The following is a 23,478-nucleotide window of genomic DNA, read 5'->3' on the forward strand; positions in this document are numbered from 1 at the left end:
AAAAAAAAAAAAAAAAAATGAAGAATCTAACTAAATTCCTAGATATTAGATAACAAATCCTTATATATTAGGTAATAAATTAGATATAATTAAGGCCATGGTTTATACAATTCGTTCAACACTCCCCCAGTTGCGTAATAGATATCATCCATTCTCAACTTTGATATTAACTAATGAAACATTGAGTTATGAGGACACATAATTAATGTAAACTATCCTATCCTCCCATTTCTCCTTGATAAAATGTCGATCAATTTGAATATGCTTTGTCATATCATGTTGGATAGGATTATGAGCAATATGGAAAATCGGTCGTTACGAAGGACTTGAATAAATTTGGTCAATATAGAAGATTTGTAGCTATGAAGGCTACGCCAATAAAACCTACATTCCAAAATAGAAGGGCTTTGATGCCATGTTGCTTAGTGCAAATTATCTTGCTGACATTTCTACTTAATTTACTTAATTTAGACAGATACATATGCCTTTTATAATCATTAGGCTAGAGTTTACAGAATTCTTTTAATAGTTAGGTATAACAAATGAATTTAGACTCGCAATATAACTCTTGTGTCATAGGAATAGTCTTTTTTGTCATGGTTGTCTCTTCTGTTGTTTCTATCTTTTTCTACAGCTAAAGCCAATGCATCTAAACTGGGTTGTTTGTCAAGAATAAGGCACCATCTACTCTCTTCTGCTTGAAAAAAGAAAATTGTTACTTCTAGGGATGGTGTTTCCCCTTTTTCGATGTTTTGTGAACGAACTTGGTCAAACTCATGGTTGGACCTACCAAAAATCATAGACAAGACATGATCTGCTTCTATAAATTTCTTCAGTATTATGCATGCAATGCAACTCATCTTGAATACCTGAAGTTCTTGCCACAATGTTTGCAAGACTATGACATATTCAATAATAGTTTTTCTTCCTTGCTTTCATGGCTCTAGTCATTATTTTGATTTCATAGATCTGTGTAACATGTCTAGCCTTGGAGTAAGTGCGATGAATGAAGTCCCATATAGTTTATGTATTCTGTAAAAACATTCATGTATTATTGATGGATGACTCAGAAGAGTCCCATAGCCATGATATTATCATGGAGTCTTCCTCGTCCCATACCTTAAATCCATGATCTATCTTTGCTGGTCCTAGTTCAATAAGGTGTCATAGTTTTCTTTTCCTTAAGGTACATCTACTCAATTTGAGACCATTTGATAAAGGTTTCTTTGTTGAGTCGGTATGACAATTGAATGAGTTGAAAAGGTTACCCATCTTTTGGTCCATAGGAACCTCCTCTACTAGTGATAAGATTTTCGATTCTTCTGACATGATGAACTTGTGGGTCTTAGTTTGGAGGGAACTTTAGTCGGAAAGAAAACTTATCCAAGTTGATTACAAAAGAATCCTTCCTTGCTTCGTGCTAGGCTACAGTAAAATAGTAGATGGAAACAGTGGGCTAGCTGGACTTGTGGGATGGACGAGCAAAAAAATGTTTCTGTGAAAGCGGAATGGTCTTGCTGGGCTTGAAACAGTTGTTGTGATTGGACTTGTGGAATGGATGGTAAAGACGAGCGTTGCTGGGCTTGTGGAATGGATGGTAAAGACGAGCGTTGCTGGGCTTGTGGAGTGGACTTGCTGGAAGGGGAGAAATCAGATTGGTTCGTTGCTGGGCTTAATTGCTGGAAGGAGAAATTAAATGGGATGGGCTTGGCTTATACCAGAGGAGAAATTAAATGGATTTGTTGCTGGGATTAACTGTTGGGCTTGTCTTGCTGGGGTAGCTATCGCGTTGAAATAGTATTGCTGTTGTTGGGCTTAATTGGGATTAGAATGGGAGAGTATTGCTGTTGCTGGTCTTTGGCTTGCTATTGCGGAAAGACAACAGGATTTGAAAGCTATTGCGTTGCTCTCTGTTGCCGGACTTGCGTTGTGTTGCTGGGAGAGGACTTGAAAGCTATTGCGTTGCTCTCTGTTGCCAGACTTGCGTTGTGTTGCTGGGAGAGGACTTGAAAGCTATTGCATAAGTTCTGTAGTCTTCTGCTTGAAGATCTTATTCAGCGGTAATATGATGAAAGCATTGTTGAATGAAACTTGGTTACGATGGCGACAACTATGAATGCTTCAAATGAAATTTGATCACAGAGGATGATCGGTAGCTAAGAAGGTTTCACCGATTGGATTACAGTTTGGTATTAATCCAATTTTTAAAGTAGAAAATGCTTCTGTACCATATTACAAATCTAAATTATCTTGCTATTTTTTATATTTCTTTTGAGAGAGGTACATGTGTATTTTATAGTGTAAAAAAACTAACTAAATCTCTAGATATTAGGTAACAATAAATCTAAACAAATTCTTAGTTACTAGATAACCATACTGATAAATTAGGGAGGCCACTTCTCTTATGTAATGGGTTTACACAAAATTTTCTTACAATATTGATCGACATTTTATCGAGGAGAAATTAGAGAAGTGGATAGTATGCATTAGTTATGTACCCTCACAACTTCATTTAGCAGATATATTAACAAAAGGACTTCACAGCTCAATGCTTCATGAGTTAGTATTCAAGTTGGGAATGGATGATATCTATTCCTCAGCTTGAGGGGGAATGTTGAAGGAATGACCTTGATTTAATGAATAATTGTGTAATTCATAGCCTAGTTAAGAGATATTTGTGCAATCCTATTAAATGAGGGAAGTAGTTAACCTCCCTAATTTATTTGTATTGTTACATAGTGTTTAGGGATTCATTTAACCTTTTTGTATCATAAAAGGCACATGTGCCTCTCTAAAAGTTGATATGGAAAATTGCAATATCGTTTATACTTGCAACACTATATATTATATATCAAAATTGCACCCCTCTCCTCTCAGGCTGGCTTTTTTATTATTATTATCATTATTTTTTGTTTTTATCTTTTATTGACCAAGTATTCTTGTTGATAAAAAGTTCCTGTTTTAGTAAGAAAGTTGTTTAATGATCAGATAATGGGCAGATGCATGAAAATCATCTATTACAGCTTCTTTTGGGGATAATACAGTGGATCGATCCTCCTGATGCTGTTTCTAGAGCAATTGAAAGTGGAAAATGCGAAAGGTTAACTTGCACTCCAGATTTCTTGATTATCCTTCAGTGTTATACGCACTTTCCTTTTCTGATGTACATTATCTTTTTCTTTGGTTAAGTGAGATGCTTGATGGCTGTCGTGCATTGCTGTCCATCGCAACTGTAACAACTCCCTTTGCGTTTGACAAACTACTTAAATCAATCAGGTGAGTAATTGAACCCTCATTATGATACAGTAATTCATTTATAGTCATGCGTGGTTATTCTTCCATTTTTTTAATTTATATTAATATATATGGTTTATCAAATTTGATTGGATTCTTTTCTATTGATATTCAGGCCATTTGGCACGCTTCAACTGTTATCTAGTTTGATGGGTGAAGTTGTAAAGGTTCTTATGACCCATAACAGTGATGAGGAGACATGGAGTTGGCAAGCCCGTGATATATTACTAGACTCCTGGGCTGCCCTTCTCGTAGTATGTAGCTAACACTGTTTAAATTATCATGTAATTAAATAAAGTTTATTCTTTATGGAGAACAATGTAGTTATGCTCCCTTTAATAAAGTTTCTTCTTTTAAAACGTTGCTTTAGATTCTCATGTCATAGTTTTTAGATGTCTACGTACTGTTGTCTCTATCTTTTTGCCTCAGGCAGTTGCTTTAATGCTAAAAGGTCTTGTTTATTGATGGCTCCCAGAAACACTATTGCTTGCAGTTAGTTGAAGAATAGTTGCAGTTTTTAATTGGACAAACATTTATCTGTATATTTTATATATTTCTGAGATTGTGTAATAATTTAGGAACTAATGATTGCAATTAGTAGCCAAAATTTAGATATCTTTTCCTTTTCTCTCTTCAGCCAATAGAGAGGTCTGGTCAGAATTCATTGCTTCCACATGAAGGTATCAGCGCTGCTGCTAGCCTGTTTGCTCTGATTGTGGAGTCAGAGCTAAAAGGTAGTTAAGCTTTCCCACTATGTTTGAGAAATCCTTTCTTTAAAATAGTTTATATTATTAGCTAATGGTGATGAGGTTGCAGCCGCATCTGCCTCAGCATTGGATGACAGTGTCGAATCTGAATATTTTCAAGCTTCTGTTTCTGGTAAGAGAGAATTATAGCAAACTAGTTTTCCGAACAGTGTTGTCAATTTTAACAGTCTAGCTGTTACAATTTTAGTTCTTATTTGTATTTTCTTGATTCTACAGCCATGGATGAAAGATTAAGTGCTTATGCTCTTATTGCAAGGGCAGCAATAAATGTCACAGTTCCCTTCCTCATAGGACTGTTCACAGAGCGTCTCTCCAAGCTTAATCAGGTTCCCCTTTTCAAGCATCAAGGATATCTTTATGGATCATTCTATGATGTCACCTGCTTCTTATCAGACATAATGGGATTTTGTTATTTGATTTCACATTTTAAAGGTGGAAAAAAAAAAAAGGATTAGACATTGCTAGATTTAATCTGAACCTGATTAGTAGTTCGAGTTCATCAATCATTTGACCCATCTAGCTCAAGGGCCACAATCTTCCCAAGCATTAGAGTCAGTAACTGATAAAGTCTATAGCGTAATCTATTTGATATATATTAGACGAAGTACAATGACGATTCAAGAGGTTCTTATCTTTAAAATTGCAATTTTTAGGTAAATACTTGATGTGTATGTATGTTTATTTTTATTCTTTTTAAAGAACCTTAGCAGCCACATGTCGTCTAGTTGTACAGGTGACAATCCCCAAAAATGGAGCCAGTATAGCTCAATAACAAAAAGTGTCCAAGTGCCTGATCAAGCTTAGAATAAACTCTTAATGCCTATTAGAACAAAAGAAATAGTTATTTGGAAGGTGTTTACTTTCAAGATTTAGTTATGAATCAACCTATCCGAGCTCTTGATGCTTCTATTAATTAACCTGTGTCGGTCTCCCTTCTGCTTTTGGGTATACTCTTCCTTTGGATGCATCTGTTTAGCATCTTCATTTAAACTGATGTAGTTAATAATGCTCTCTCAATCTGACACATTTAAATGCTCGTGAAAAGAATATTCCAAACGGGGTGAAATCAGTACCAATCTATATATCTTTCCAAGGGAGATTGTTAGAGGCTCTATATTCGAAGATGACTGATTTTCTTGAAATTTTATATGTGATTCTAGTTCTATTATTTCACTCCCATAAATATTCAGCTCTTTAGGTATCCTCCACGTCTGTGACAACAAGCCTTATTTCTTAACTAATTATTTTGTTTTTTTACTTCTATTATTACTGCCTGCACGGCAGGAAGATTTATATACTTTTGTTCATGGTGTTTGTAGGGCAGGGGCACCATGGATCTAACTGAAACACTGGAAGAAATTTACTCACTTCTGTTAATAATTGGGCATGTGCTAGCTGATGAAGTGGAGGGGGAAACACCATCGGTAAGCTCTTTTCAGGCTAATTATTATGCTAGTTGCATGGTTTCTCTTTTTGCTTCGATCTACATTGAAAATTCGTTAGTACTCCTCGTAATATTTACCATAGAACCCCATTTTATGTACAGTTCGCTATTCCCTATCTTTATTATTTTGAGATGTTTAGCTTTAAGTATTAAAGAAAGGAGTTAATTCACTTTTCAATTTTCAGGTTTGGTTATCTTGGGTATGTTGTCATAACTATATGTTGGTTTTTGCTTTTGTAAGACCCATCTTCTAAATCAAGACTAAGCGATCACTACCTGTATGTCATAAATTTTTTATTTTTAGAACTTAGTCAATTGAACATCTATAAGATAGAAAATTCTAAGACATTTCAAACGTTTAATTGAGATCCCATGAAAACCTCAAATCATAAATTATGAACTTAAACATTAAGCGTTACTACATGTATGGGCCATCTCGTGCCCATGCCATGTCATTTACGGACTCCGTACCAGATAGTAGATGTATGATCTAACCTCCAACACATGGGTTGGGGCGCAATACTGTCACACCCATGCGTGCTGTCCAGTACTATCTTCGAAAGACCCATTTCGAAGGAAGTCGCCTAAGACACTTGTCTCGAAACGCTCACCCTCGCTGTGATACATACATGTGCCACAGGGTAGCTCGCTTAGACCACAAGGCAGGGATGGTGGAGAGCTGATACCAGGGCTCCCAATTATAGTACATTTTGAAGCGTTTTCAATCCTCCTTAGGTAAACGTCATTTTGGTGAACGGTCATACAGTGTTGTGGAGCGTCCGTTCGGTGTCTGATCGACATCAAATTTGGTGAGCATTCGTATTTCATATGGACAGACTTGACTCAAAAACCGCATGCCCAAATTCCCTTCGGAACCCCGACTTTCGAGGTGAAGGTCCGGGGCCCTACCTGACCCTTCAACAAGCCTATGTTTGACACTCATGTCTACTTGTGGCCCTTATCTTGCTTATGTCTCGTCTTTCTCTTCAATGTCCACTCTGTATGGTGTGTTAAATGATGCACTATCCTCCTCGGTCGCATCATGGCACTTGCGTTGTCGCAACGTGAGGGTCACACCCTGAAGTTGTTGGACTTGACAGGGAAATGGCTACTGTGTTAAAGTTTAACCGGAATGAGGGAGAAGCAAATCACAAATGAGGAAAAAATTAGCAATGAGAGAGAAAAAGCTAATTGTGTTGGTTTTTTTTTAATTCTATTTTTTTATTTATACGTATTGCCAATCCATATGACGGTTGATGGAGTGATGTGGCGTAGCTTGCTCGCTGGATAGGGTAGACCCAAGGGAGAAAACAAAATTGATGAGGGATGAACTGAAAAATTAGAGAAAAATGAAAGAAAGGAAAAAAAGAAAGAAGAAAAAACAAACCAGGGAACGTCGGGTACTGTATTGATGGTGAAATGCTGATGTTTAGGTGACAACGGAGGAGAGGAAGATCCACGTCTGGGCTACTGGAGTAGCAGTGGCAATTGATGTCATGTCAGGAAGTTGAGAATGTTTGACGAATAACGTGACTGGAATGATTTGACAGTTGGGCTGCAAAGCGGGTTGTGACGACGTTGCTGCAAAGGCGACCAGATGATGATGCGACTATGAGAAGAAGGCAAGCGACAACCAAGGATCGAGTTGATGGCAGGAGGAAACCTTATGAAGATGCTTATTTAGTGTGTTTCCCCCTTTTCATTTTTTAAAAAAACCTTAACCTTGACCAAATCTTTGACCAAGTCAAAATTCCTAATCATCATCCAACCAAGGTATAAATTTCCCCTCGACCTCAATTCGATGAGTCCAACATGTCCACTCAACTTACATTGATCGCATCAAAGTCAATTGGACTTCAATTCCAAAGATTAATTAAAATAGTCCAATAATTGAGAGCAAAACTTGCAATTTTACCCTTACGTGAAGCTCGGGCATTACAACTTTAATATTTTCCTTAATTATATTTATTAGCTGTAATTTAAATGGTAATCATGTGTATAATCTTTTTCCTTTTTTGTCTTAAGGTTTTCTTCTATTTAAGAAAGACCCTTCGTATTGATTTTGAGAGAATTGACAGTTATTCTTTTCAATTCACTTTGATATTAGCACTATTGGATTTCTGTTTCTTTTAATTTCTATTTATCATTTTTCATTTAATGATGCCATCACTAATCAACGAGAAAATTGAAGGATTGGAGAGTTATAAGTGAATTCATTTCCTTATGTTTTGATAATTTCTTTGGAGGTTACTGTTGTAATAGAAAAAGCTGTTTGCTTATTGTTAATTTGGTACTTTTATTTCCTATTCTTATTTTATATATGATATGAATACTGGTTCAAGCTGGAAGATTAACTTCTTTATGCCACCCTTAACACAGGTTCCAAATGCTATACAGTCTCAGTTTAGTGATGTGATGGAAGCAGAGAAGCATCCTGTTGTTTCACTATCTAGGTAAGTATTTGTTCTACTGTTGAAAGATCTATTGTTATTATTTTTAAACCTATGGTAGAAGCTTATATTACTTTTGCAATAAGTATACTTATTGTGGTTATGTTTAAAGTTCTCTGGGGTATTTTGCTGAGGTGCTACAAGGAAAACAATGGAAAATTATTTTTGGGTGGAATGCCTTCTTGTGAATAGGCGTTAGTCGGCATTGTAATTATTTATGGGAGTTTACCTTGTTATGTAAATTCATAGAAAGATTGATCTTTATTTGGGCGGTTCTGCCTTATTAGACTTGTTATAGGAGATCGGTAACTTGTAACTTCTCAAATAGCTATGAAAAGTTAATGTTTATGGTGGAAAGAAGATTTCTTTAATTTAATGGAAACACTTTCTCCCGATTGACTCAGTTAGTATAGTTTCTTCTACGTGGGTGAAAATGGGGTTGTTGAATGGAACTAGAGAGGTTGGAGCCAAAATGATCCTACATATTAAGTATGCTTATAATTATATGATAGTGGCTACACTTGTGAGTTCAAGTGAGGTTTAGATTGGTGTCCCATTTTCGATGCTGGTAAAGTTGAGTTCGATTCTCCCCTTTCTTTGGAATAAATCAGAACGATGGTTTTTGAGTTTGATAGAAAAAGTACCCTGGTCTCGAAGGTTGTTCTATAGCCTTTTTTCAGGATAATTGGGATGGTATGAAGGACAATTTTGATGAGGTTTTCAGGGAGTTCTATGAGAGGACATCTTGAACAGTTTTTCGAATGAGACCTTTGTTTGTCTCATCCCTAAAAAGGAAAGGGCGAATAGGGTGAAAGACTTCAAGCCTATTAGTCTAGTTACAAGCGTGTATAAGATCATGGTGGAGGTGTTGGCAGATAGATTAAAAAAGGTTATCCTTTCGACAATCTCTAGTTCTCAAGGTGCTTTTATTTTAGTAGGAAAATTCTTGACTAGCTAATGAAGCTAATTGAGGATTATAGATGCTGTAGACGGATGGAGTTGCATAAAAAAGGTTATATTCATCATATCCGGTAATATCCACTCCTTAGATCTACTGTGGAAAAAGTTTGGGTTTCTTGGTTGAATTGCCATTCTTTCTTGAAGATTAGGCTGCTTATCTCTGTTTCTTTCTTCAATCACATTTTCTTGATATCTGTTTTGTTGGAAAATTTGTTGTTCCAACGTAAATTTTTCCAATTGTTGTGCCTTCATGCCGATCATTCTTTGAATTTCGCCACATTTGATCGTGGTTCTCCTAATAAACCTTCCAGTGATCGCAAGTATTCAGTAGTCAATTTAAGGAAAGAACTTTAGGTGGGTTTTCCAGCCATCAGGCCCAAATTCTTGGGTGCTTTGATTCCAAAAACTTGGTGTAAAGAAGGCACCAGGAAAAAAGTTAATACGTTTATTTGTCAAATTTGAGACAAGGATGGAAGAAAGTAGAGTTCTAGTTATGGTGGGAAAGTAGCATGTGCTTCTAAAAATTGTCCAACTAAAGGAAGATTGTGAAGTACACAAGCTGTAGAGGTTTCGAATTCCTTTCGAAAAATTATGGTTGAAAGAGAAATGATAGAATTATGGAGAAGTTGAATTTACCATTGCTGTTCTTTGTGAGATCAAAATATTGACAATTTAATGTTGGGGGTGGTTTAAGTTTTAATGTAGTTGGATCGATTTAATTAGTCCATGTTCTTTATTTATCTGTATTTGTTACACTTTGGTTCATACTATGTTCATTAGTGACTTTCCTTTTCTTTTAATAGATCAATGGGGAGGAGATTCAATAGATGCATAATATATTAACTATTTGATCATTGCACTTAGACTGGCAACAACTCCATTTCTTATAAAATGAAACTAATGCTAAGTCTTCTCGTACAGCTTAGTCATTAGGTTTTGTGAGCAATGTTTGGACCACCAAACTAGGGCATCAATTTTCAGCCCTCGACTTATGGAGGTAGAGTTCTTTGTTTTTGCCATAATAGTGCTTGATTCTATATCTCTTCACTTTTTATTTTGTTTATATGACACTCCCAACTGAACTTACCGTGTTGTACAAGTATAATACACCAAGCTATAAATCCTCTCAAAACTACCACTTAGAAATACTAGAGTAAGAATAGGTGTGTAAAGATAGGCTGTAAGGTCTCGAGGGAGCATAAATTTTTGCCATGCGAACCCAATAAAAAAAAAAAATGGTCCAGCAGACTATTTATGGATCTAGCTCTACTATTTAAGAGTTTGTTCACTGTTATTTCTTTTTATCATAAGAAACCAAAAAGAGGCCCTCACAAGCTAATTGTTAAACACAAATAACTGTTATTTCTACTTCTAATAGCTTTATGCTGTATCAGTTCGTTTATTTGAGCCAATGTATTGGTGCAGTCAGTTGTATGGTTTCTATCAAGATGGTCATCAACATATTTACTCCACCCCGAAGAAATCATCACTAGCAACTGCAATTATGGTAAAGAACATGATCATTTCCAGACACAGCATACCAGGAAAGTCTGTTACAGCTTTTTTGGAGAACATGGCCAAGGAATACCTATACTTGACGTTATTATTTGCATATCAGCAACTACACTTTTGTCATATCCTGGGGAAAAAGACTTGCATGTATGGATTTCCTTTTCAATTTTCAATGCTGCTAAAATTTTATTGAACATTTCATCATAAGTGGTAATTCTTATTGTATTTATTTTTAAATATCACCTCTTGAGGAGATTTTTGAAGTAAATTTTAGTTACATTCTTGATGATCATCAAACCAAGTTCTGAATCCCTGTCCCGAACATGTCTTCCAAAGTTCTTTTAACAATGGTTTGTGACAAGACAAACTAGGCAAGCATAAAATCTTGAATTAGTGTTGTATTGAGATGATATATGAAGGCAGGGCTCTTCAGTCATAAGAAGACATTAAAACATGTATACCTAGATAAGTTTGATTAACAACAAAATGTATACCAAGAAAAGTAATCATAACAGCAACCTATGGTCGTGAACAGATATTAAGAGATGCATACAAAGACATGTATACCAAGATAAATATGCAAGGCTAATGCTCTTCAGTTGGCTTGTGAAGAAGCATTTAAATAGTGTGGAAAATCTCTTCTCATTTCTTTCCAAATAAATAAACCAGATAACTGTTGAAGAATCAACATTTGTTAAAGAATCTGACCCCGTCTCCTGTAAAGGTGACTCAGAATGACCTCCTCCAACATCTTGAAAATATTCAAACTCTGAACACCGGTGATCTGAAATCCCATAAATGGTCAAACTTTGGTGAAAAAGGGAATGACCACAGTAAATGCTATTTTCTGTTTAGACAAATATGGTCTGATAAGAGAAATGAAGAAATCATAGTGAATAGTCATCATATAATTTTGAATGAAAGATTGTAAGCAAGCATACTAGCGTGTCATTCTCAAATCTAATCTATATTCTTAGTTAAGCATGTTGCATAATGCTGCTTTCTGTTGATCAGAGGGGCTAGAATACATAACTTTAGTTATTAAAGACCGTATATTGCTTTGCATTTATTGTTTAGAATGTTCGTAGTGTAATAATCTGGAATGTAACAGGCACTCACATGTAACCAACTGCTTCGTGCACTTGTTCGTCAGAAACATATTTGCAATCATCTTGTTTCACTGGTGAGTTAGATGGTCTTAATAATTCATGAAAGTTCATAAATGTTTCTTTCATGTATTCTTAATCTTTGAACCTGAAATGAAGCTTTTTATTAACCAACTGCTTCGTGCACTTGTTCGTCAGAAACATATTTGCAATCATCTTGTTTCACTGGTGAGTTAGATGGTCTTAATAATTCATGAAAGTTCATAAATGTTTCTTTCATGTATTCTTAATCTTTGAACCTGAAATGAAGCTTTTTATTAACCAACTGCTTCGTGCACTTGTTCGTCAGAAACATATTTGCAATCATCTTGTTTCACTGGTGAGTTAGATGGTCTTAATAATTCATGAAAGTTCATAAATGTTTCTTTCATGTATTCTTAATCTTTGAACCTGAAATGAAGCTTTTTATTAACCAACTGCTTCGTGCACTTGTTCGTCAGAAACATATTTGCAATCATCTTGTTTCACTGGTGAGTTAGATGGTCTTAATAATTCATGAAAGTTCATAAATGTTTCTTTCATGTATTCTTAATCTTTGAACCTGAAATGAAGCTTTTTATTAAATTGCTGAAAACTTGGGATGTGTTTTTGATATTTTCCTTAACTCTATTTATTTGCTGTAGTTATGTTGTAATAATGTGTGTACGTTTTTCCTCTTATGTTTTAGGGTTTTCTCCTACTTAAGATAGGTCTCTTGTAGCCATTGTGATGATGAGAAATAGGCAAGTATTCTAATCATATTATTATTGATATCTGACATACTATTAGATTAGACATTAAAGCCTTATAAATATTCAACCCTTACCTTAACCCTAATTATTGTTTCAACTGCAACCACTATCTGCCTCAGATCCAAGCAGCCATGCGACTTCACAAATACTCGTGTGTGACTAAAAATCCTTGCAACCTTCGAATATTTGTGCAACAACCCGAGTCCATCACTAGCAGATATTATTCTCTTTGGGCTTTACCTTTTGGGCTTCTCTTCAAAAATTTTGAAACGCGTCTACTAGGGAGAGGTTTCCATAGCCTTATAAAGAATGCTTCGTTCCCCCCTCCAACCAATGTGGGATCTCACAATCCACCCCCTTGGGGGTCTAGCGTCCTCGCTGGCACTCGTTCTCGCTTGAATCAAAGTGGGATCTCACAATCTAACCCCCTTCGACTCAATGTTCTCGCTGGCACACCTCCTAGTGTCCACCCCCTTCGGGGCTCAGCGTCCTCCCTGGCACACCGCCCGATGTCTAGCTCTGATACCAACGGCCCAAGCCCACACTAGTAGATATTGTCCTCTTTGGGCTTCCTCTTTCGGGCTTCTCCTCAAGGACTTTAAAACGCGTCTGCTAGGGAGAGGTTTCCACACCCTTATAAAGAATGCTTCGTTCCCCTCTCCAACCGATGTGGGATCTCACAATCCACCCCCTTCAGGGCCCAGCGTCCTCGCTGGCACTCGTTCCTCTCTCCAATCGAAGTAGGATCTCACAATTTGTGACCCCAACTAGAAAACTTGTTGACTTTAACATCTTTGCTGGTCGTTTCTATCCAAGATTTGTGTTGTTCATTCAGCCACTTGTGTCTGTTCGATTGTTCTCTCTTTGAATAAACAATAGATTTGAAGACAAGCCGTTGGTGGCTAAGGTCCTTGACACACGTCTAAATTATCACTGTCCAACTTAATGAGGATAATTTTCATCTTTGGTCCCAAAGTATTCAAATGTATTGTAGAAAAGGGTAGAACGAGTATGAGAAAAAATTCCTAACAAGGACGATCCTTTGTTTGCTACTTGGGATGCTGAGTATTCCACGGCTATGATGGGTGGGCCAACTCTATGGTTGAGCGGATAAATTGCAACTATGTGCCTTACTTAACTGTGAAGGAATTATGGGACAATGTGAATGAGATGCATTTCAACTTGGGCAATCAATCGCAAGTGTTTGAGCTGAATCTCAAATTGAGAAACATTGTCAAGGAGGAGATACAGTTACCAAATACATTCACTCCCTGAAAAAAATTGGCAAGACCTAGATTTATTTGACACTAATGAATGGGAGTCTACTAAAGATCAAACTCACTATAAGAAAGTTGTGGAGGACGACCATATCTACGAATTTCTTGTTGGCCTCAATGGTGACTTCAATGAGGTTAGAAGTAGAGAACTCGGTAAGAATCCTCTCCTATCCATTAATGAAGTTTATTTTGAAGTTTGCAAAGAAGAAAGTTACTACATTGTTATGCTTGGCAAGAAACCTATTAGTACAATTGAGACCTCTACTATGGTGGTTCAGGCTACTGCAAATAAGGCTTCTACTTAGCTCACCAAACCTCGATTATGGTATGACTACTGTAATAAACCCCAACACACACGTGAGACCTGTTGGAAAATCCATGCGAAGCTTTCAAATTGGAGGAATACCCAGCAAAGTGAGAAGAGTAACAATCAATCTGTCCTCCACGTCCCTAAATTAGCTTGTCTTGTTTCCTGTTAGTAAAATTTCCAAGGATGCCAACTGACATGTTACTTTCCTTGAAACTCATTGCGTCTTTTAGGATCAAGACTCGGGGAAGATGATTGACCATGTTAGAGTCCTTGATGGTCTCAACTATTTTGATAAATTGCCAACTAGTGATAATGAAGCTTAGGGCTTGAGTAGGGGTAATTCTCATACTATTAAAGAAACAATAATGCTTTGACATTGTAAGGGGGACCTCGAAAAAGAAAAATAAGTTTTCTTAGTTAAATTAAAGGTTGAATCATTGGGTGTACCTGCAGAGGGTAAATTTTGATTTCCCTTTGTTAAAATAAGCAACATAATTGCAACTTCGCTGTAATTTCTTTGGAAATCTCATAATAGCAGATTTTGATAACCTTTTTGAAAGAGCATTTCACTCTATATTGATTGACCGCATCAATGCAATCTTTTGTCCAATTATAAATTTTTTAAGTTTATTTCTGTGACTCATCAATGCAATCTTTTGTCCAATTATCAATTTTTTAAGTTGACATTTAAACCCTTTCTATTCAAGCTGTTGATACAGTATGCAACTTAAAATTATTTTCTAAGAGGTCTATGTTGTTTATTCTTCAGGATTCCTGGCGTAATTTAACAAATGCTTTTGATAATGAAAAAAAATTGTTCTTGTTGGATTCCACTCACCAGGTAATATGGCTTTGTATGCTTTGACAGTCCAGCTTACCTGTGCTTTCCCACTTGAATAGGTAGTCATTAACTTTTTTCTTCAGCGTTCACTTGCTCAAACATTAGTGCGTTCGGCTTCTGGGGTGAGAAATATAGAATCATCAAATCAGTGAGCACTGTAATCATTTGCTATTTTCTCATTTGCTTTGTTCTTCATTTAGATCCTTCCCATGATCATATGATTAAATTTTTTTAAGGTATGTGAGGGATCTTATGGGCCATACAGCAACACATCTTGTTGAAATGGCTAGCAGGAAGGACTTAGCAAGTATTGCTCAACAACCTGATGTTATGATGATGGTAAGTTCTTTCTAATATTAGTGTCCTTTGTATGCGAAGTTTCCAGTCTCTTAAGAAAAAAAGACACTGGTAAACTTTTGGTCAAAGAACTTTGGAATTTTTTTCCTAAAGTTTTGATGGGACTAATGATGGAGAAGAACAGTTCTCCATTAACATTATACATTATATTTGCAGATAAGTTTTTTGTTGGAGCGGCTTCGTGGAGCTGCTTGTGCTTCTGAACCCCGTACTCAGAGAGCAATTTATGAGTTGGGATTTTCTGTCATGAACCCTGTTTTGGTTCTTCTTGCAGTTTACAAGGATGAGGTACACAAATTTGTGCAACTATATTGGTTTCATGCATGCATAAACACTGCTGAGTTCTCTAGTTTTAGAAGTTAAGGGGTTTATTGAGCTACCGTTTGAAAATATTTTTTTCCCTCTAAAATTTAGAAAGGTGTTCCATATTCATCCTAAATCTGTTCTCGAAGTGTTTTCTTGAACTTATATGTGGCCGGTTAAATGATTTTAGATAAGTGGTGAAAATTTGAATAGTCAGTTTAGTCAAATAATTTAGATTTTTTTGAACTTTTTGCTTATTTTGTGATAATACTATTTATTTATTTATTTATGTTGTGAGTCCTTGAAAAGATTTTTGTGTTGATTTTATATATACTGATGAATTATGTTTTATTAGGCGGCAGTTGTTTATATGCTACTGAAATTTGTGGTTCATTGGGTGGATGGACAAATTAGTTACTTAGAAGCTCAAGAAACAGCTGCTGTTGTTGATTTTTGCATGCGTTTGCTCCAGCTGTATTCATCACATAATATTGGCAAAGTAAGTTGCTAATTTATTTGACTACTTTGTAATATGAAGTTTTTTAAGAGGCAATTTGATTGATGATTATCCATGATGTTTACAAAAGGAAAAGGGAAGGGATGTATAACTATAGGAAGTAAAAATATTAGACAGTTTACATCAAGATATAGTTTGATAAACAATATTATCGAAGAGTTTTATATAAGTTTGTGTCTTTTCCGCAGTTATTCTTTGATTTCTTTCTTTCCACATATTTCAAAAGAAAGTCATAATGAGGTTTTTCCATAGTAGAGCTTTTGCATTCTTGAAAGATTAGTACGTTAAGGCCATTTCCAATAGATCATTTACCTCCATAGGAAATGTGAGATGCCATCCAAATATATTGAGAATTGTTGTCCAGAAATTCTTAGCATATGTGCATTGCATAAATAAATGGCTTTGTTATTCGCTTTGTTTCTTGTATAATGGACACCAATTTGGAGAAAGAGTAATGTAAGACATTGTTTTTTTTTTTTTTCCTTGAAGATTTTCACTTGTGCTAATGACTTTACACCTTTTTAGGGTAATGTCCTCCACATATTGTCTTTTCTAGTGTGAGATTTATTACTTCTTTTTATCCCACGTCCGAGAAGACCCTGTCAGTGCTAGGGAACCAAGTCAGTGAGTCTGCTTTGTTTGTCAATACCACTAGGGCAAGGTTAAGGCTTAATTCGGTCCATTCCGTTGCTTCGTTATTCTTTAAATTCCTACTAAACTTCAAATCCTAGAATTTGTTGACAACATTCCACGTTTCTTTAATCATTTGTTTAATTCGGTTGGTGATGATGTTTTGATGTTTCTACTTCCAAGGCCCTTTTGCAGAAGATGTTTCTACTCCCAAAACATGTGTACCTCTTTGAAAATTAAGAAATGTGAGCAAGATAGTTTACACTTAAAAACATGGTATTAGAGCCATTCAATTTTGAGAAGTCTGATTAATTGGCGTAGCTTTCATAGTTACCTATCTTTCATCTAGACTAAATTTATTGGGAGTCTTTACAGCCACTATTTAAGTCGTACTGTCTGTACTGTTGAAGTCGTGCCTTGACGTTGAAGTCGTGCCTTGACGTTGAAGCCGTGTCAGTGAAGTCATGCAATCAATATTGCACATAATCCTATCCAACATGATATGTCAAATCATATTGAAATTGATTGACTGACATTTTATTAAGGAGATATTTGAGAAAGGGATAGTCTGCGTTAGTTATGTGCCCTCACAGTTCAATGCTGTACGAACAAAAAAACTTCACAGCTCAATGTTTCGTGAGTTCACATCCAAGCTGGGAATGGATGATATCTATTCCGCAGCTTGAAGGAAGTGTTGAATTAATAACCTTAGTTATATCTGTGCAAAACCTAACATTAATTATGTTACCTAATATCTAGGGATTTAGTTACATATATTTTTATGTATTATTATGTATTGTTTAAGGATTTAGTTAGATTTATTTTTTTGAATTGTTATTTAGGGATTTAGTTAGTTTTTTTGTATTAGGAAAGACACATGAATAAAGAATTATCATGTCTAGACTTTAATTGTTCTTCAAGGTTGGAGAGCCTTGTGGATTGACAACCAATAAAGACTCATTTTGATCTTGGAGATAACGATCAAATTGCTTCTAGATCTTTATAATCCTTCCATGATCATAAAGGTCACATTGCTTCTAGATCTTTATTATCCTTCCATCTACCATATATTATAGCAGTGGCTGATCCTTATACTACATATTTCAACCTTATGTAAACAGATATCAGTAAGCCTTTCAAACAGCTTACTTAATGAGGCAAAAAATGAGAAGTACAAGGATTTGCGTGCACTTCTTCAACTTCTTTCGAATCTTTGCTCAAAAGATCTGGTAAGAAATTTCTGTGGTAGATTCTATGTTACATCTGTTATGATTTTGTTGACAATCAGAAATTGGTTATTGTAGGTTGATTTTTCATCTGATAATTCGGACGTGCCAGCACCAGATATTTCTCAGGTAAGTTGATTTGCAGCCTGTGAGTCAAATCAATACATTAATAATACGCTTGTACCGTGTTTTCAACACCTGTTTTTGCAGGTCGTTTACTTCGGTCTCCACATTATTAGTCCTTTGATATCTTTGGATTTGCTGAAATACCCAAAGCTTTGCCGGGATGTAAGTTCTTCTTATTCTGTTGAAATAACGACAATCTACACCATTGTGCATAAGGATGATGTATACTCTGCTCCTCTGCAGTACTTCTCTTTGTTGTCGCATTTGCTTGAGGTTTATCCTGAAACTGTTGCAAAACTGAATCATGAAGCTTTTGCTCAAGTTCTTAGGACTCTGGAGTTTGGTCTCCATCATCAGGTACATTGAATGTTTGGCAATGATTTCCAGATAAGACATGAACTTATATGGTTGGTGTTCGGTTGATAGACTTGAACGTACATCGAAACCTTGATAGCGTGAGAAGCTTTGATATTAACACAATCAATCAAATAGAGTTATTCTAATGAAAATGATCTGAATGAGACTTCCATCACGTACTAGCCAGAATGTTATTCGATTGGAGTCGGTGTGAGCAAATGCTGGGAAAAGATTATGAACTTCATTTTCATTTTTCTATTGTTTGGATTCAGTGTCACCAATAGTTGGAGTACATTGTAGCACCACAAAATGTTGGACAAAAGATAATTAACTTCATTTTCTTATTGTTTGGACTCAAATTCAATGTCACAAATTGTTGGAGCAAAATCTAGCACCATAACGTTCTTGAATTTTCAAGTGCTTGTTCATATTTCATTCTCTCACTCTTTCCCCGATTTGGCAGGACATAGAAGTTGTTGATATGTGTCTCAAGGCTCTGAAATCGCTTGCTTCATACCACTTAAAGGAAATCGCTGCGGGTAATCTTGGATTGGACTCTCAAGTGATTACGAGAAAGGACGTAGGTGAAGCTGTGCAGGAAGGTGTTCTGAGCGGATTCCTCAAGTCTCTACTGCAGTTGCTTCTTTTTGAGGATTACAGGTAAACAGACACCTCAACTTGCCCCTATTATTCATGTGATTAAATATAATCTTGAAGACATTTTTCTGATCGTATTTGTTGAGTTACAAGACCTCTCATCACTATCCTCATCAAACCCATCTCCTCTGGAACCATCTTCCCCCCGCCTGTTGCTACGGCGGCGATTTCACGACTCCCTGCTTTCAAACCCACCACCCCTCTCCACCGCTGCTGTCTCCCTCTGACCCTCTTCTTCAAGCTCTTGTTTTTCAAATCCTTCAATCTGCCCAATTTCAGCACTATTCTCAGTACCCAAGTCTTCGTACCCAGAAATTTCAATTGCATTACCAATTTCAACACCCCAATCCTCAAAATCAGAAGTGCTTTTGTGATCAAGAACTTACCCAAGTCGTCCACCATACTACCATCTCCTCTCTTTTCCTCCCGCATTGAAGCCCTCGAATCCTCTCTCCATCATGTTTCTTTGCAATCTCTCTGGCAAGTTGCCACGAGTATAGTTCAGATAGAGATGTCCATTTTACCCAGACCCGCCCTGAACGAGGAGGGGATCTCCGTTTAGACAAGGAATGGAGGAGGGGGTGGGGAACATTTTTTCTCAGTTAGATAAATGGGGCTGGAACGGGATTATATTTCTCGTCCCGCTCAGTTTTAGTATAAATATATTTTTAACACATTATATATAAACATAGAATATACATACGGGAGAGAAAATGACATTAGAGGGGATTGAATATAAAACCTCCAGCCTGATACCAAATTAAATAAAAGCTTAAGCGGATGGATTATGTTAGATTTACTTATAATAATCGTTTTACAAAAAACTAAGTTTCTCAATATACAAGCTTCCATCACATTTAAAGAACACAGGCTGACATTTTATTCTGTTCTATGTTGTACCAGCCCTGACCTGGTGGGGAATGCAGCTGACGCTCTCTTTCCTCTAATTCTATGTGATCAAGGACTATACCAGGTAATCTGCATTAATAAAGTTGTCCCATACCATTCTATGAACTTTGAAGTATCTGGTAATGACAATGACAACTTTCACCAGTCTTGATTTTTCTTTTAGCTATGATATGTGATTTAACATATGGTTGCTTTGAACATTTGGCCAAATCTGTGAATATGGAAGCTGGATAGGCCATTTATAGAGGCGTTTATCAGTTTCTGCTTTTATGATCTCCTCTGCCACGCTTTTAGTTAAATCAATAATTGTTTTTTGTGACAGAAATTAGCCACACAGTTAATAGAGAGGCAGGATAATCCAACATTCAAGTCGAGGATTGCAAATGCCTTGCATACTCTGACCAGTGCAAACCAGCTTTCTTCAGTGCTTGATCGTATAAATTCCCAGAGATTCAGGAAAAATTTACACAACTTCCTTATTGATGTTCGTGGTTTTTTGCGGACAGTTTGATATCTTGATATAATTCGTTCTGTCATGGTGCATTCTCCAAAATTATCCTCAGCCAGAAGTTCGAAACAGATGCTGGCAGTGTTGCTATGAAGATTGAGCACTAGAAGGCTTCAGCTAGCTGCTCTCTTCACTCTTGCAAGGAGATGAACTACAATTTCTGATGCCCTTGTTCCAGGTAAGAACAAATTTAAAATTTGAAGGATTTTCTGCTGAAAAAGCTCTCAGTTGTTTCTCTAAATATGGTGCATTATTGGCTTTGGTTTGGTGTTGGAAAATAATCCCAATTTTATGTTCTTTTGCTGTGGTTAGGCTGGAATGTGATGCAATTTTAGTTTAGTTTAGAACATTATTCTTGATATTTGCACAATTTGAAGGTGATTCTAAATATAGTTTTGCTCTCTTATAGTTTTGTTTTCATCTCTACAAACTTGTAATTGAGAACAGGAGATTGATGTTTTCAAGACGATTCTTCCGGACTTAATTTGATCGCTTAGCGTAGCATAAGATCGACACTGTAAACTGATTGGTTGATCACACATTTTCATAAAATTAATCAAGAAGAAGAGTTCATAAATAAATCGTTCGCTTTTTATACATAAATATAGGATAAAAACGTTTGAAATCATTAGAATTGCGTTCTTTATTTACCTAAAATCCCATTTTGAATAGGTGTTGAACTCGATTTATGGTGTTACGTGTTCACTATAGTAGGTTGCAAGTACATTCAAGTTACATTCTACTTGAACCATACAAAATTTGAAAGAGTGAGATGTAGATGCAAATAAGCAGTAATTGCTGGACGAGTCTCGCCTAATTGAGCAACTCTGAATTCAATTTTCCTTCTCTATAGCGTTCTTCAATTAACGTTTCCATGTACTTTCATAGCTATCTTACCCAAAGTATGTTGGCTCTCGTAGCCAATATCTTCACTCTTTTTTCTTCTTCTCGGGTTCTTCTAGTTTTATTTTGCACCATTTTTTACCATTCATACTTTTATTCATTGAATCATTGATATGTCAATGAGTTTATTATATATTTTTCATACTCTTGTACAAGTTCATATATAACTTATGATATGGTGAGCGGTTTAATCTAATTTTGAAGCAGAATGTGTAGTATGGTTTAAATTTTGGACCTAAAAAAGAATTCGTAGTTTGGATTAGAGAACAAACTCATACATTTAGCCTTTATAATTAATACGGGGATTAGAAATGTGCCATAAGTTGTTTACCATAGCAAATGATATGAGCATGAAGATTGAAAAGCAACATTTCATTGCTTCACAAGTGATAGCAAATTCCACATAAATAGATAGAGAGCTTTGTGTGATTAGTAGCCATTTTGAAGTGGATACCCACAAACTAATTGCTGCAAAAGGCCCAAATGAAGAGTGTATTAGTGACATAGAATTAAGTTCAAACAAGAATCATTAAACTATTAAATCTTGATCATCACCTTAATGCAATTTATGGTGTAATTAACATCACTTGCTGATATTTGATGATGAACAACAATTCTAATCCTGCAAAAGTTTTGGTTTTGAATTTTTTTTATAAATAAAAGTTTGAATTAAATATTTTGCAACTTTGAGGTTATAGAGGAGACCTTGATGAACTTTCTTGCATCAAAAGAATGCCATGTTCTTCCAAGTTCTTACACAGTGACTCTACTGAGATTTTGGAGTCTTGTTCGATCTCAAGAAATATCTAATCATAAAACAAAAATAATTACTATAACATGAAGTTAATGAGGGTTAGGACGGGCGTGAAACTGGGTGGGAGATCAAACAGAAAATATAATCTCATCTTCGACCACGTTTAGCTAATAAGGACTTCCTTTCCCATTTTCGCTCCATTTGAGTGTAGGTTATTGTACGTTAAATTAATATCTCTAATTATCCAAGAGATTATACGTTTATATGTAATTATGGTATTTATAATAATAAAGAAATAAATAATTGTTTATGGCATGTTCGTGTTAATACTCAGAAAGGTTCTTTAAAGAAATCTAAACCAAAGAAATTATAAAATTTTGATAAAAATACTCACGATGTTTGTTTCAACTGATTCTGGATCCACCTTTAATCCGTTGATTTGGTTCAATTCACCTGTATAATATTAACTCCACGAGATATAAGACGAAAAGAAAAAGATGAACAATTGAAAAGAATGAAGAAGAGCATATAATGTTACTAGCTAGGAGTTTGGCATTGTGATGATCAGTTGCAAGTTTTGGGACGTTGTCTTTGATAGCAACAAGCGCAGCTGCACAAAGGATGCCTATCTGCCTCATTCCTCCTCCCAATGTTTTTCGTACCCTTTTAGCCTAACATTGTACTCGACCATTTCAACGACCATTATAAAACGAGAAATACTTTCTAAATTATAATTTTTTTTTATTAATTACTTGTAACGATCCATGCCCAGAATTTAGATTAGGATTTAGAATTGAGATTCAACATTTATGGTCTTGATATTATCCTCCGACATGGATGCGTTACTTATAAAGACTATCCCTACAAACCAATATGAGTAATTTCAACATGATTTGTCATCAGTCACGTACGCTTTAGGAAAATTCAACATGGATCCTTTAAGTATAGTTTAACCAACATGAGTCATTCCAACATGAATGCTTTACTTAGATCCATTGTAAAAAAATTTACGACATATGAACGATTTGGTCGTTTAAGGTGACTTTTATAGACATTAGTGACTAAAAATTCAAAACAATACCTTGGCAATGAAGCTTTTGGAGCCGACAATAACTGACCCAACAGGTGCACCTAAACCTTTTGATAGACACACCTAACGAGTCAAAAATAAAAGTTATGAGACGAAATGATGTATTGTTATAGCTGAATTTTCTCGCTACATTAAAGTTTAAAGCACATTACACTTAAACTTACTGATACTGAGTCAGCCGCTTGTACCAATCGATCAACTGAAACACCAAGTGCCTGAAAATAACATTTGAAAAATTTCATAACTATGTAAGAAAAAAGGGGTCAAAGATCAAATCTATAGATCACTAAATTATTATATACTCGAACTCAAGAAAGGCACATCAACTTTTTTTTTTTTTTTTTTTTTTTTTTTTTTTTTTTTTTTTTTTTTTTTTTTTTTTTTTTTTT

At 35.7% G+C, this 23,478-nt stretch overlaps 2 protein-coding genes across 6 annotated transcripts in view; one reads left to right on the plus strand and one right to left on the minus strand.

The window, feature by feature from the left end:
• LOC111440841 (exportin-4) overlaps positions 1–20,826 on the plus strand; it is a 32,431-nt gene extending 11,605 nt beyond the window's left edge. Inside the window, exons 10-32 of one of the 5 annotated variants that reach the window (XM_023077650.1) lie at positions 2,989–3,100; positions 3,190–3,276; positions 3,410–3,548; positions 3,932–4,028; positions 4,111–4,173; positions 4,278–4,387; positions 5,381–5,485; positions 7,885–7,958; positions 9,837–9,912; positions 10,341–10,574; positions 11,539–11,610; positions 14,681–14,752; positions 14,836–14,900; positions 14,989–15,091; positions 15,266–15,397; positions 15,768–15,911; positions 17,681–17,788; positions 17,864–17,914; positions 17,996–18,073; positions 18,155–18,268; positions 18,732–18,928; positions 19,829–19,898; positions 20,157–20,826. In XM_023077650.1, coding sequence (XP_022933418.1) covers positions 2,989–3,100; positions 3,190–3,276; positions 3,410–3,548; positions 3,932–4,028; positions 4,111–4,173; positions 4,278–4,387; positions 5,381–5,485; positions 7,885–7,958; positions 9,837–9,912; positions 10,341–10,574; positions 11,539–11,610; positions 14,681–14,752; positions 14,836–14,900; positions 14,989–15,091; positions 15,266–15,397; positions 15,768–15,911; positions 17,681–17,788; positions 17,864–17,914; positions 17,996–18,073; positions 18,155–18,268; positions 18,732–18,928; positions 19,829–19,898; positions 20,157–20,345 — 2,492 coding nt within the window. In that variant the 3' untranslated portion in view covers positions 20,346–20,826. Of the gene's footprint in view, positions 1–2,988; positions 3,101–3,189; positions 3,277–3,409; positions 3,549–3,931; positions 4,029–4,110; positions 4,174–4,277; positions 4,388–5,380; positions 5,486–7,884; positions 7,959–9,836; positions 9,913–10,340; positions 10,575–11,538; positions 11,611–14,680; positions 14,753–14,835; positions 14,910–14,988; positions 15,092–15,233; positions 15,398–15,767; positions 15,912–17,480; positions 17,585–17,680; positions 17,789–17,863; positions 17,915–17,995; positions 18,074–18,154; positions 18,269–18,731; positions 18,929–19,828; positions 19,899–20,156 lie in introns of those variants that run through there. The other 4 variants (XR_002710036.1, XM_023077651.1, XM_023077652.1 and 1 more) reach the window with 4 other exon arrangements.
• Positions 20,827–21,498: 672 nt separating this feature from the next.
• The window catches only part of LOC111440845 (probable low-specificity L-threonine aldolase 1), a 4,443-nt gene continuing 2,463 nt past the window's right edge, over positions 21,499–23,478 (minus strand). The window contains exons 4-10 of the mRNA XM_023077662.1: positions 23,254–23,304; positions 23,081–23,152; positions 22,538–22,670; positions 22,394–22,452; positions 21,951–22,051; positions 21,801–21,867; positions 21,499–21,713 (exon numbers count right to left, since the gene is read on the minus strand). Of these exons, the coding sequence (XP_022933430.1) occupies positions 21,675–21,713; positions 21,801–21,867; positions 21,951–22,051; positions 22,394–22,452; positions 22,538–22,670; positions 23,081–23,152; positions 23,254–23,304 (522 nt within the window). The 3' untranslated portion in view covers positions 21,499–21,674. The remainder of the gene's footprint in view (positions 21,714–21,800; positions 21,868–21,950; positions 22,052–22,393; positions 22,453–22,537; positions 22,671–23,080; positions 23,153–23,253; positions 23,305–23,478) is intronic.

This window comes from Cucurbita moschata, unplaced genomic scaffold (assembly GCF_002738365.1).
Source record: "Cucurbita moschata cultivar Rifu unplaced genomic scaffold, Cmos_1.0 Cmo_Scf00003, whole genome shotgun sequence".
Taxonomy (NCBI): Eukaryota; Viridiplantae; Streptophyta; class Magnoliopsida; order Cucurbitales; family Cucurbitaceae; genus Cucurbita; species Cucurbita moschata.